Source organism: Peromyscus maniculatus, chromosome X (assembly GCF_049852395.1).
Source record: "Peromyscus maniculatus bairdii isolate BWxNUB_F1_BW_parent chromosome X, HU_Pman_BW_mat_3.1, whole genome shotgun sequence".
In the NCBI taxonomy this organism is placed as follows: Eukaryota; Metazoa; Chordata; class Mammalia; order Rodentia; family Cricetidae; genus Peromyscus; species Peromyscus maniculatus.
Window position 1 is genome coordinate 39320079 of NC_134875.1, and position 13000 is coordinate 39333078.

At 41.2% G+C, this 13000-nt stretch overlaps 1 protein-coding gene across 3 annotated transcripts in view; it reads right to left on the reverse strand.

Annotated features, from left to right (window-relative positions):
• Dock11 (dedicator of cytokinesis 11) overlaps positions 1–13000 on the reverse strand; it is a 184050-nt gene that overhangs the window by 85767 nt on the left and 85283 nt on the right. For all 3 annotated transcript variants that reach the window (XM_006992962.4, XM_015986474.3, XM_015986475.3), the window contains exons 15-20: positions 10327–10449; positions 10068–10144; positions 8163–8347; positions 8005–8070; positions 6137–6229; positions 3126–3249 (exon numbers count right to left, since the gene is read on the reverse strand). In XM_006992962.4, coding sequence (XP_006993024.1) covers positions 3126–3249; positions 6137–6229; positions 8005–8070; positions 8163–8347; positions 10068–10144; positions 10327–10449 — 668 coding nt within the window. The remainder of the gene's footprint in view (positions 1–3125; positions 3250–6136; positions 6230–8004; positions 8071–8162; positions 8348–10067; positions 10145–10326; positions 10450–13000) is intronic.

Sequence of the window (13000 nt, forward strand, 5' to 3'; positions counted from 1 at the left end):
GGAGGAAAGTACCTGCATGGATTCTCATAGTTCTGTTCCCGTCCCATTTCTCCAGGCTCCTGCTCTAAACTAAGTGCAATTTCAATGAGGATCCCTAATATTCAGTCCTGCTGCCTGATGGTATCCTTCAAACTCCCCCTCAGACTCCCCCAAACTCATTAGTCCTGAACCTGTCACATACTGGTGTATCTTCTTTTGAGGGTTCAGACATTTGCCAGGTACAATAAATATACAGTCATCCCTTGGAATCTGCAGGAGGCTGACCAGTCAAAGATCATCCAAGCAATAGTAAAATCTGTGCATGCTTGATTCAACTATGTAAAATGGCATAGTATTTCCATGCCTACACATACCCTCCTGTATATTTCAAAGCATTCCTTGATTACACATACTATCTACTGGAATGTAAATGCTTTGTAAATAATTGTTTTACTCCACTGATTAGGGGACAAAAACAAGGGGGGAAGCCTGTATGCATTTAGTACAGATGCATTTTTTTTTTTTGGAATTTTTGAGAAAAGGTTTCTCTCTACATAGTTCTGGCTGTCCTGGAACTAGTTATGTAGACTAAGCTGGCCTCAAACTCACAGAGATCCACCTGCCTCTGCCTCCCAAGTGCTGGCATTAAAGGCATGCGCCACCACTGCCTGGCTTTCAGATGCAATTTTTAAGACTAACATTCACAGGGACTGGGAGACAGCTCAGGAGGTAAAATGCTGGCCATGCAAACGTGAAGACATGAGTTCAATCCTCAGAACCAACATTTAAAAAGTCAAGTGTGGCCATGTACAATTCCCAGCTTGTGGTGCTAATGGAGGCAGGTGGATCCCTAGGGCTTGCTAGCCAGTCGGCCCAGCCTTCTTGCAAAGTTCTAGGCCAGTGAGAGACTCTGTCTCAATAAAAGACTGGGTGGCAGGCACCTAAGGGATGGCAGTGGAGACTGTCTTCTGGCCTGGTCATGCATTTATGTATTCATATGCACAATAAACATATACACACATAGAAAATAATATTTTAATCCACGGATGGTTGGATATATTCATAAGGTACCAAATGAGTTTCTTACTGGGAGGATTTAAACTTTAAACTTTTTCTTTCTTCTTTTTTTTTCATTAAAGACAGGATCATACTCTATAGCATGGGCTAGCATTAAGCTTATGGCAATCCTCCTGCCTCAGCCTTCTGAGTGTTGCAATTACAGATATGAGCCTCCACACTTGACTTTCCTTTTCTATTAATTCTTTATTCTTCTTCCTGATATGGTCATAGTGTACCCTCTTTCTTTTTATGACCTTTTAAACAGGTCCCCAACCGGTGTCCTTCTGTTCTTCCTTGATTCTTCCTGTTTTATCTTACACTGCCCTTCACTTTGCTTCCTGGCCCATTTTCCTCCAAAACAGCGCGTACTGGAGTCAGTAGCCCTTCAAAAACTCCACCCCTGTCACAAAAGAAAGTCCAATTCACAGCCTGGCATTCAAGGCTTTCCAGAATGCTCTTCAATCGGACATCTTGTGATTCCCCACTCAGCATCCTGGGCTCTTATGTTTGTCAAGTACTTACAGTTTTCTGTCCATATCCCTTATTACTCTGACTCTGTAAACACTGTCCCTTCATCCCAGAATGCCCCAGCTTCCAGCCACCAGAGCACTGACAAGCTCAATCCTAGCCTTTAAGACTTCATTCAAATACCATCTCCTGAAAGCCTTCCCAGAGTCACAGCCACTTGTCCTGTCAGCAGCTGAGTGACTCACTCGTCTGTGTTCAGGTATCACAACTTTCTCAGTGCTCACTATTATCTATCTTCTATTAGATTGAATGTCTGCATAGAACCCATGTAGCTAACTAGATGATATGCTCAGTGAAGATGAGCTCTGACCTGGTTGGTTTTTCTGTCAACTTAACGTAAGATAGAGACATTTGGGAATAAGGACCCTCGATTGTGAAAGTACCTCCATAAGACTGACCTATAGCCAAGTCTATCAGGCCTTGTCTTGATTAATGATTGACATGGGGGAGAGAGTCCAGCTCACTGTGGGCAGTCCCATCCCTGGGCATGTGGTCCTGGGTTCTATAAGAAAGCAGGCTGAGCAATCCATAAAGAGCAAGCCAGTAAGCAGCATCCCTGTGTGGTCTTTGTTTTAGTTTTTGCCTCCAGGTTCCTTCTCTGAGTTATTGTCCTGACTTCCCTTCATAACGGACTACAAGTTGCAAACTGAAATCAACTCTTTCCTCCTCAAGTTGCTTTGTGATCACGGTGTTTTATCACATCAATAGAAACCCCAAGGCAAGCTCTAGATTAGATTTTTTTTTTACTACATTCTCTACGGTATCTACTAATATAGTTCACAGAAAAATATGCAGAAATAGTTGCTGAATGAATGCATCCTGAGGCATGCTGACATTCATGAAGTGTAGGTGACACAGGCTATGCTCACAGTCCTTGGATGTTCTTCTAAAGCTGTCTTCCGCCGGTTATTTAAAGCCTTCGTGACACAGGACCAGAACGGGTGCCTCAGTGCTGAAGCTTATTCAACTTCATTAAATCTGTTCTCATTAGCAACAGGCAGTCCCCAATCTCCCTCCAGCTCACAGATGTCCCTGGCTCTGGGCTTACTTTTCTCTTCCACAATAAGCATAACTGGAAAATTCTAGTTGCTGGGCAATTCTACATAAAAGACATAACAACACTGTATCATAATATGTGTTTTTCCCTGAGAGCAGCATTATCACTTTATGTTGCTTAAAGTAGTTTGGCTGTGCTGACAAGCATTTGGACAAAGATATTTGATACACATGATAATAAAATCAACATATAATTACTCTTTTGCCAATGAATTGTTTTCAGATGAAGCTTGTAATGCTGCCCAGGTTGGTCTTGAACTCCTGGGCTCAAGTAATCAATCCTCTACGCTTAACCCCTTCAGTAGTTGAGACTACAAGTATACACCAATGTGCTGGGCTGAGCAATGACTTTGTAACTCAGAAATGTACATTTTGGTCAAGGAGTGAAGTAGTTGACAGTTGATGACAAGATTTTAATCTTACAGAAAGAATATATGACCCTGGCTTTGAACCCAACACCACAGTAAACAAACAAACAAATAATTAAACAGCATCACACAGACCTGGAGTTTCCACTGTGTCCTGCTTTTTAGTTGTTCCTTTCGTGTTGATTTCACAGCTTACATGATAAAAAGTAAAGAGCAAATGATGCTTTGGATGCAGGTGAATGGGAAGCTCAATTTTGATCTGAAATGATAGCAAAATTACATATGACGGTTTGTTTCACTTTGTTTAAGTTCTCAGGTTGGACTCTCAGCCATGTAGGTCACTTTCACCAGGTTGTTCCAAAATACTCCCTCCCCGAAGGACAAGCCAAGTAGCCAAATAGTAGATATCATTTCAATAGACTTCCAATATTTTTCTGGTCGGTTTCAGTTTGACAGCAGTATTCTCCTGAGTTATGGGGATTTAATACTTGTGTTGACTTAATACTTTATTTCTGTAGAGTTCAGTGGAGTCTCCCAGCTTCAACTTTACAGCAGGATTTTCTAAAACACTAGATTAAAAATCATATCCTTATACCCAGGTATGCTGTAACCCAGTGCAATCCTTTAAAACAAGCACTGAAAAAAAAACCCTTATGAACAATGTGCAAATACCATGGCATTAGGGTACCCACAAATCAATGCTCACAAAAAATTTCTCTAGAAAAAAAATATTTTTTTTTCTTTCGGTTTTTCGAGATGGGTTTCTCTGTGTAACAGCCATGGCTGTCCTGGAACTTGCTGTGTAGATCAGGCTGGCCTTGAACTCATAGAGATATGCCTGCCTCTGCCTCGTGGGTGCTGGAATTCAAGGCATGTGCCAATACCGCCTGGCAAGTAACTTTATTCTTGAACAAACAAAAAGAAGTCATATATGACTTAAAAATTTAGGTTCAAAAGATGCTTATAAGAAATGATCTCAAGTGACTTTCTAATTAGAAACTAATTTCATGCTTATACCTCCTATTAGCAGATAAGAGACAAATTAAAAATTTAAATGATTTGATGCATATGTCCTAGCTTAGGCACCATACATACCCTACATATACACATGAAAATAACTGTTTTCTGTCTTTCCTAGTCAATATATAGTGAATAAATCAAACAGTATTATTTTAGACATTCTAAAATCAAACCTGATTTATTATGCAATCTAGTTCTTTGCACTGGTTATAAAGCTACATGTAAGAAACAGTTGATAGACATTTGGTCCAATTATAGTCCATACAAGGCATGGCTTGGAGTATTATCACCAAGGTCTGTTATAGATCTACAGAACATGCCTGTTCACAGCATCCAGACCATCTGGGCATCTAATGCTCTACTGCACATAAACATGGACATACTCTCTCCCTGGGTAGCAAAAATGTAAGGCACTACTAATTCCTTCCCCACCCCCAAAGAAACCAGGGAAAGCACACTGAGAAAAGAGTGAGTGAAGCCCAAAGCTGGGGCAAGATGCTCCGTAGGGGAGCAGGCGGATAGGGAGAAATCCTGACAGCAGAAGGGATGGTTTCAGACCAAGCCAAGAATGGAGACTTTGGGGCCCAGGCAGACAGAGCAGAGCATCTGGCCCAGGATGCCCACTCAGGCCACATGCAAACACTAGGAATCAAAAGCAGTCTGCAGATTTGGATAAGCAAATATACAGAGGCCAGAAGAGGCCGCGACAGAGGCACACTGGGCAGTTCAAAGAGATATAAAGAGACAAACAGAAAGAAAGAGCCAGAGAGACTAGACAGGAACACCACAGCACTCCCCTTCACAGCCATTCCAGTGAGGTGGGCAGAGAGGCCAGCGGGACTGTGGCGCCCAGCTGAGCAGCTTTGTCCCTCTGCTGCATACTTACAGGCAAGCTGTCCCTTCCCACTTAATACCATAAGGAAAGAGCTAGACATGCCCTCAGAAAAGCTATTCTGGATTTAGTTAATTTTACTTTATGTATTTATTTAACTTTGTTTTTAAATTAACACTTGAGCCGGGCGGTGGTGGTGCACGCCTTCAATCCCAGCACTCGGGAGGCAGAGGCAGGCGGATCTCTGTGAGTTCAAGGCCAGCCTGGTCTACAAAGTGAGTTCCAGGAAAGGTGCAAAGCTACACAGAGAAACCCTGTCTCAAAAAAACCAAAAAAAAAAAAATTAACACTTGAAATATTAAGTTTCAGTATGGCATTTCCAAAGACAGTTTGTCTACAGTATGGTTCCACCCTGGCCCTGCTGCCCCTACCCTTCCACCTCGACCCCTTATCCCCTCAGCCTCATTTCCACTGCATTTACAGGTATTCTGTAGCGTACCCCCTCTTCCCTTTTCCTCAACACCCTTTCTCTATCCTGGTGATCTCATTTCTAGTTTCATGGCCTACACCCACATTATGGTTATCAATTAGTTAATTTCTGGCCCTGGGGTTTGAACCCAGGGCCTTGTGCACATTAGGCAAGTTATCTACCTGAGAACTACATCTCCAGATCTCTTTTTACTAATTTTTTAGATACACTTTCATGTAGCCCAGGCCAGCCTCCAACTTATTTGATTTTTTTCTTTTCTTTTTTTTTTTTGAGACAGAGTTTCTCTGTGTAGCTTTGGAGCCTGTCCTGGGACTCACTCTGTAGTCCAGGCTGGCCTTGAACTCACAGAGTTCCACCTGCCTCTGCCTCCCGAGTGCTGGGATTAAAGGCGTGCGCCGCCGCCGCCGCCGCCGCCGCCGCCGCCGCCGCCGCCGCCGCCACCGCCACCACCACCACCACCCAGCTGGATTTCTTATTTGAAAGGTGAGGAAATGAAGACTCCCCCCAAAGAGAAAGTGGTAAAACAGAGCCAGTCTGATGAAAGTATGGAGGGCCAGAATCCCAGCTCCACTAGGAAATTTATGTCCTATTTTATCTTAACTCAGAGAAGCCTTTAAAATTGTGAATAAATCTCCCACTGTCATCATAGGACACCAGGAAAACAGGAGCCTCTCCTTTTGATGTGGCATTTTCTATTTTCATGGAACAAAACATTCAGGGATTGCATGGGCAGATGAATGGCTTGAAAATTTTTAAAAAAGGAATTAGAAAGGGCTGCTGTAAATAGTGAAATTATGTTTTTACCTCATCATAGAACTCTGGATTTTGGTTGTGATGCGAGACCACAGCATAAGCATTTGTGGTAAAGACAGAGCCTGCGGGTTTTCCATAGATGCACTGCAAAAGAAGGAAAGCGAGTCACCACTGCTAACAAGGTGCTACAGTACCACATACATTCAGAGACAGTGTGTGTGTGGGGGGGGGGGGGGGATGATGGCCGAGGCCGCCCAGCTACCATCGGGAGCCTGCATGCTCAAGCACTATGTAGTCACTCCAGATGCACCCCAGACAGTGCCTAACTCAGCCACCGAAGGGTTTGCAACTTCTGGCCACAGTGAGAAGCTGTGTAGCTCCTCTCCTTTAGAAGAGATCCTCTCTACTAAGCTTCTGGCTCTTCACTTGACAGACAGGTGAACCTTAGCCAGCAAGATTGTTTGGATGCTCCTTGTTCAGTGGTAAAAAGGTGTTTTTAAAAATCAACAACCTAAACATTAAAAAATAAAATAAAATGTCTATTAAGCTCCAGACAAACTAAATGTTCTCTTACATTTTAAAATCTTTTTTTTTTTTTTTTTGAGGCAAAGTTTTACTCTATGTAGCCCTGGCTGGTCTGGAACTCTCTGCATGACTCCCCATCTCTGCCTCTCAAGTGCTGGTGTGCCCAGCTTCTTTTTACATTTTTTTTTAATGTGACGTTTTATGAGACAATTTTTTTTTCAAAATCACTCATTTTCTGGTATTCGATGGTAAGGCTTTCTATGGTTCCTTGGGATGTTCCCATTCCATGACTACTCTGCTTTTCTTCCTCCCACTGACTCAATAAGCTTAAGGATGAATACAGAGCCTCTGGGCCAGCTAAGAAATGAAACTGAGACTCCATGAGTCCACAGCCAATTCTCCCGAAATACAGTTATCAAGGCATTTTCCAAGAACTGCTGAGACGTGACCAAAGGGCTTCTAAAGTATATCCAAGGATGCTGCAGGCAGGAACGGGAACCAGTTGTCCTTATTTCTAGTGAAGAGACAAGCAGAGGGAGAAAAAAACCCACTGCATTTGAGCCAGCTAATCTTTCATTTAATTTAATGTTCTCTTTGAGAAACATAGGGTCAATACGATATTCACCAATTTACTCGGGAGTGCATAGGCAGCTTTCTCTAGTGGGTTTGAGCATAACTACTCATCCATTTGGCTGACTTAGACTCAAGCTAGAAGCGAGGAACCAGACACACACTTGGTGATGGCTACCTGGTTTGGGGTTTTTGTCTCAGGCTTCTGATCACCAGGTTTGAAAAGAAAATGTGATGCTGGGGACCCATGGCCGCACTGGATGCTACGGAGATCACAGAACTAAGTTTGGAGGTACTGTTTGGCCAGCCCTGGGGCAGAAGTCCTACCTCAGATCAAAGCCATCCTGCTGTGCTTCTGTCAGCTCAAAAAGCCTCTTCAGGTTTCAAAGAGAAAGGAGTTTAAGGTGTCCTGATGGTAACATTATAAGGTCCCCTGAAGGGAACATTATAAACTATTGAGTCATAAAAGAGGGACCTTGTGACTAGGCCAGTGAAGCAAATGCCAAAACTGAGTAAGTCGACCTTATCCACGCTCCCCTTTTCGCGATGGAACCCAGGGCCTTGTGCATGCTAAGCAAGTTCTCTACTACAGAGCAATACCACCATATCAATCAACATCCCCAGCCCAAACTGACCCCTCTTCCCAGCTGCAGATCCTCCCCATTTTGTAATATATGATTATTGAAACCAATTCTTCACTTCGCATGTAAAATGTCTACTCCACTCTAGCACATTAAACTTATAGCATGACACCATCAAGTACTAAACTTTTCGTCTCTACAGTCTGTTCCCAAAATACACACTGATCGACACCAGAAACAAACCTTTAGCGCAGAGGCGTCACTTTCATCCGAATCCCGGAATTCTACACAGACGGCAATGTTCCTAGCCTAAAATCATGAATCAGCCAAAGTGAGTCACACAGTGAGTAGAGTAGACGGCAAATAACATTGCAGACGCCAAGAATGTATAGTTTCCTTACCTTGGCAAATGATTTCTGGCTGTCATATTTTAATTGCAAGGGATAGACATACAGATGGTTTTTGTAAATAGTGAAGGGATAACAATATTTTGTCATTTCTGGAACAAACTCTTCAACCTCCACAGTAATATTTTGACAATTCTTCTCAAAAGGCTTCAGGGGCACATATGAAGAGGTAATGCAATCTATGGTAGGAAAACATAAGCAAGCACAGTACATGCAATGTAACAGTCATTAACACATGGCTGCATTTGTAAAACTATACATAGATTGTGTTTGCAAAGAATGATTTCAACACAGAGTTCTTGGTGACAAAAAGTCAAACAGCTCTAAGAAGCCGAAAAGGACACAACAGTGCTGCTGATCTTCATGGGACCTTTTACACCAGACAGGGGGTGTTATTTCACTCTCAACATCAAATGCCTTGCCAAATATAACACATCATAATTTTGACAAATTTAAACTCTGCAAAGAAACTCACTGCATTTTCCCTCCCGTGGCTGCAATTTCAGCTTTCGCTGCACGTTTTTATTGGTATCAGGGAAAGGAATAAGAGTAAATTTATGCTTCCAATTAGCTCATGGAGAGTCACTTTTAAAAAGTTAACTTGGTGCAGGTGCAAATTTTCACTAAAGAAATAATGGATGCCTTCTGAAATTACAGACCTTATGGTGTGTTACCAATAATAAAATAAAACCCACCAAGTCTCTGGCAGTTTAACCATATGGTCTGTGAGGCTGCCACTGTAGTAATGGTGACGAGCAATCTGTAGGGCTGTGAGACTGTCCTTAGTGTAGACCTAGAACCATGTGGATGGACAAAACAGACCCAGGCAAAAGTGAGCCTAAGACCATGCAGTTTGGTTGCCTTTTTTCTGATTACTAAGGCAATACATACTAATAATAGAACTTCTGGAGCATAGAACAAAGGTTACAATAGCAATCGATCATGCTACTACCCACAGATAAGTAGCATGGGCATTTGAGTGTGGCATCTTCTACTCTTCTTTCTTTGCACATTTTATATAGCAAAATGAAAATCTTACAGTATGTATCCAACTCAATCTCGATTATTTACATTTTATCCGAAATCTCACTGAACAAATTATGAGCACCAATTGGAATCATTGCATCAAATTTTATGGTACTTGTGTGCCATATGTACTTGAAGCATACTGACAATCTTGATTCTATTAATTTCCAAGTTCCCTCTAATGTAAAGAATGTTGCAATGACCATCTATATGCATATTCATAAACTCCTGCCTAGATTTCAATTATTTCATTAAAGATGTATTTCATTATTTGTGTAGGTGCCCACGGAGGCCAAGTTGTCAGATTTCCCGAAGCTGGAGTGCTGGGATCTGAAGTTGGGTCCTCTAGAAGAGTAGCAAGTGCTCTTAACTACTGGGCCATCTCTCCATTCCCCTCAATGATTTTTTATGGAAAATAATCTATTTCACTCTTACATGTTTTGAAATACACATTGACTATTGCCCCATGTGTACAATCTTTTAGTGACTTCTCAATGTACTTAAAATAAAATGCAAATCTAAGGTGTTACTATAGTCTATACAATTCTCTACTTCCATTTCCTGCTCCATTGTTCCCAACACATCCTACCACAGAGCCACACCGGCTTCCTCCCTATTCATACAAAACAAGTTTGTTTTGTATGTACCTTGTTTGGAAACAAAGACCTTGTTTCCATCTCAAGGTCTTTACAATATATAGAATGACCTCCGTTTGCAATGTATGACCCCAAACTTCCTTTGCTGGCTGCCTCCTTCCCTTGTTGGTTAGGTAGCTGTAGGGAGTTAAGACACTGTGAAAACCTGCAGTAAACTCATGATAAGTACTCAAGCTCCAATTACAAATGTCAATGTGTATTTGCAATACATTCTTACTTGGCAAATCTACAGGAACACATTCCACTGTGATGTTCAGCTGTCCAGGGATAATCTGCAATTTTGTCTTTTCTGGCCTAGGGATAAAGCAAGAATATTTTAGGGCTAAAAATGATGATTGTTGAATGATTAGTTACCTGAAATCCAACTCAAATTTTTAAGCATTCAGTTTTGTCCATGTATAACTCACATTCACTAGTTTAAGAAATTGGTAATTCATCCATCCTATTCATTGAGTACAATCATATCACATACTTACTTTTTGTATTCTGATAGCAACTTGAGAATGTCTTCATTTGAAAGCTTGCTACTATCTTGTTTATACAAAGGGGAAAATCTCCCGTCCAGATCCAGAGAGCCCTGAACGTCTTTGAAAATGGGTCTAGAACAGCAGTAGAAAAGCTTTTTAAACCAAGTTGGAAGTGCCAATAAATTCCACTAGCACTGGTGAGAATGCAAAACCGTCCAAGTGCTGTGGCGATGCCCACACCACTCACTCTACAACAATGCCACTCTATTTCCAAGCATGGTCCACATGCTACCTGGATGCTCACAGCAGATCTATTTGCTATCACTCCAAATTGGTAATAAACCAGAAATTGACCAACTAGTAAAGGAATGAACAAACTGGCATATCACACAGTGGAATGCCACACAAAACACCCAAAATGAATTACCACACAACATGGATAAATCTAAAAAATACACTGAGCATAAGTAACCAACCCCATGGATACATGCTGCAGGATTCCACTTCTATGGTGAGTTCAGGACAGATAAAATTTCATCTACCGTGACAGTCAGATGGGTGGTTGCCTGGGTGGGTAAGGGTGCAATAGGTGACTGGACAGGTCCAGGAGGAACATTTCTGGGGAGAAATATCCCTTTTATACCTTATCAGTCATGGTTAAAGTGGTCATTACATTTGTGAACACTTACTAAGGTCCATTCTTGAAATTTATGTATATTATCAAAAGTGATGTGTTTTATGACCATAAAAAAGTGATAAAAATTGCATTGAATCTTAAAGATAACTTAATATAAAGCATATATATATATATTATTTTGAGGCCCTACCCTCCTACTTTATTTTTTTGAGACAGGGTCTCACTATGTAGCCTGAGTGGTCTGGAATTTACTATGTAAGACCAGGCTGGCCTCGAACTCAGAGATCTGCCTTCTTCCCCCTACATCATGAGTGCTGGGATTAAAGATGCATGCATCACCACACCCAGCCTCTTCTACCATTTTAAGCAGCTATTTTACTACTAAAATGGAAAGTAATATATAAGCAGCTAATGCACTGGAAGTAGCAATAGCCAGAAACCCAATTCTCCATAGCAGAGCTGGTTCGTTGTTCCTACTTTAAATATTTATATCTACTAACAGGGGCTTATCATACACTTTTAAATGCCAAACTTTTATAAGACAAACATTTAGAGTAAATTCTTGCTACTGCTGCTGATAGAAACAATCCAGGAAGGAGAAAATAGCATACTTTCTCACCAGAACTGGGTATCAGAGTTTCTCTCTGAAGCTTTCACAATTAGTTTTCTCAACTGACCAAACAGCATCAGGCAGTTCCTGTAACTGTCTGGGAACAGGAGAATGCCACACACAGTGGCCTAGAGTTAGTGCTAAGGCTGGGTAGCCCATAGCCTCATCTCTACTCTGCCGCATGCTGTAACACTTAGGCATGGGTTTCATTTTCTTTTCCTGTCTCCATTCCCTTATGCCAAAGATGGGGCAATGGGACCTGTCTCTTAAAAAAATAAACATTAGGCCATGCATGGCAGTGCATGCCCATAACCCCCAGCATTCTGAAGCCAGAGGCATGAAGATTGCTCCAAGTTCCAGCCCAGCCTCGTCAACATAATAGTGAGCTCTAAGTTAAGCAGAGATATGTGGCAAAACTGTACTTCAAAAAATAAATCAATAAACAAAATATGCAGTAAGAACTTATATCAGTATGTTCCGAACAGAGTTAACACTTAATGAGTATTATTAATAATAAACAGTAGCAGCAACAGCAATGGACTTTGAAGGTAGAAGCATTACAAGTAATTGTATATCTATATTTCTAAGCCACACTTTACCTTCTGGAATGTCAACCTTCATTAGTTTTTGCCATTCACCTATCCTTGGCAATCATTTGTTTTAACCAGTGTGTAAAACAAGGAAAATAGTGCCTTCTCATCTATTAGCACATGAAACATTTTGAGATCCTTACCCCAAATAAAATGGTTATAAATAGCGACAGAAGAGTTGATTCACTTCAAATCTCCTACCTTGTGCTATTCCCCAGCACACAGTGAACATAACTGATTGAATTATTCAGAACATGGTGCCCTTTCCCAAGAACTGCCAGTCAGTTGTACAGGCTGTACCACAAACAAGCTGATGAATTTACACTTTGAAGTGGGGATAAGCAAGAAACAGGCTTCAAGTCCTCACCGCCTGTAGATTTGTAAGATTTGGATAAAATACCTTCATAAACTACAGTAACAGAAGAGTCAGAGAAAATGTATGCTTCTAAATACACTATTCCCAAAGGGTTGGCTGAGCTTGTCACCAGGAAACAAGAGAATCTATTAATTATAAGCTTGCACTTCATGACTGCATTCTTTGTCATCGAATATTTAGTACATATTCCAGAATGATTCTATGATAATTTTTAAAGCCATAAACTCAGCCAACTCTGAAAAACTGGGCATATTGTACATAATTCGTCACACATTTTAGTTCTCTGGGGGAAAATTCTATCACGTTAGCAATGAGCTGTATTAAAATATAAGATTAAGTGGCATCCATCAGACTAACCCAAGCCAAAAAAAAAATTCCCTAAAGCAAGAATCCACAAACAAAAGAGGGGTTTGGAAGGGAGTCTTGGAAGCACAGAAAATTCTAAAGAAAGAAGCTATACATCCCACGTA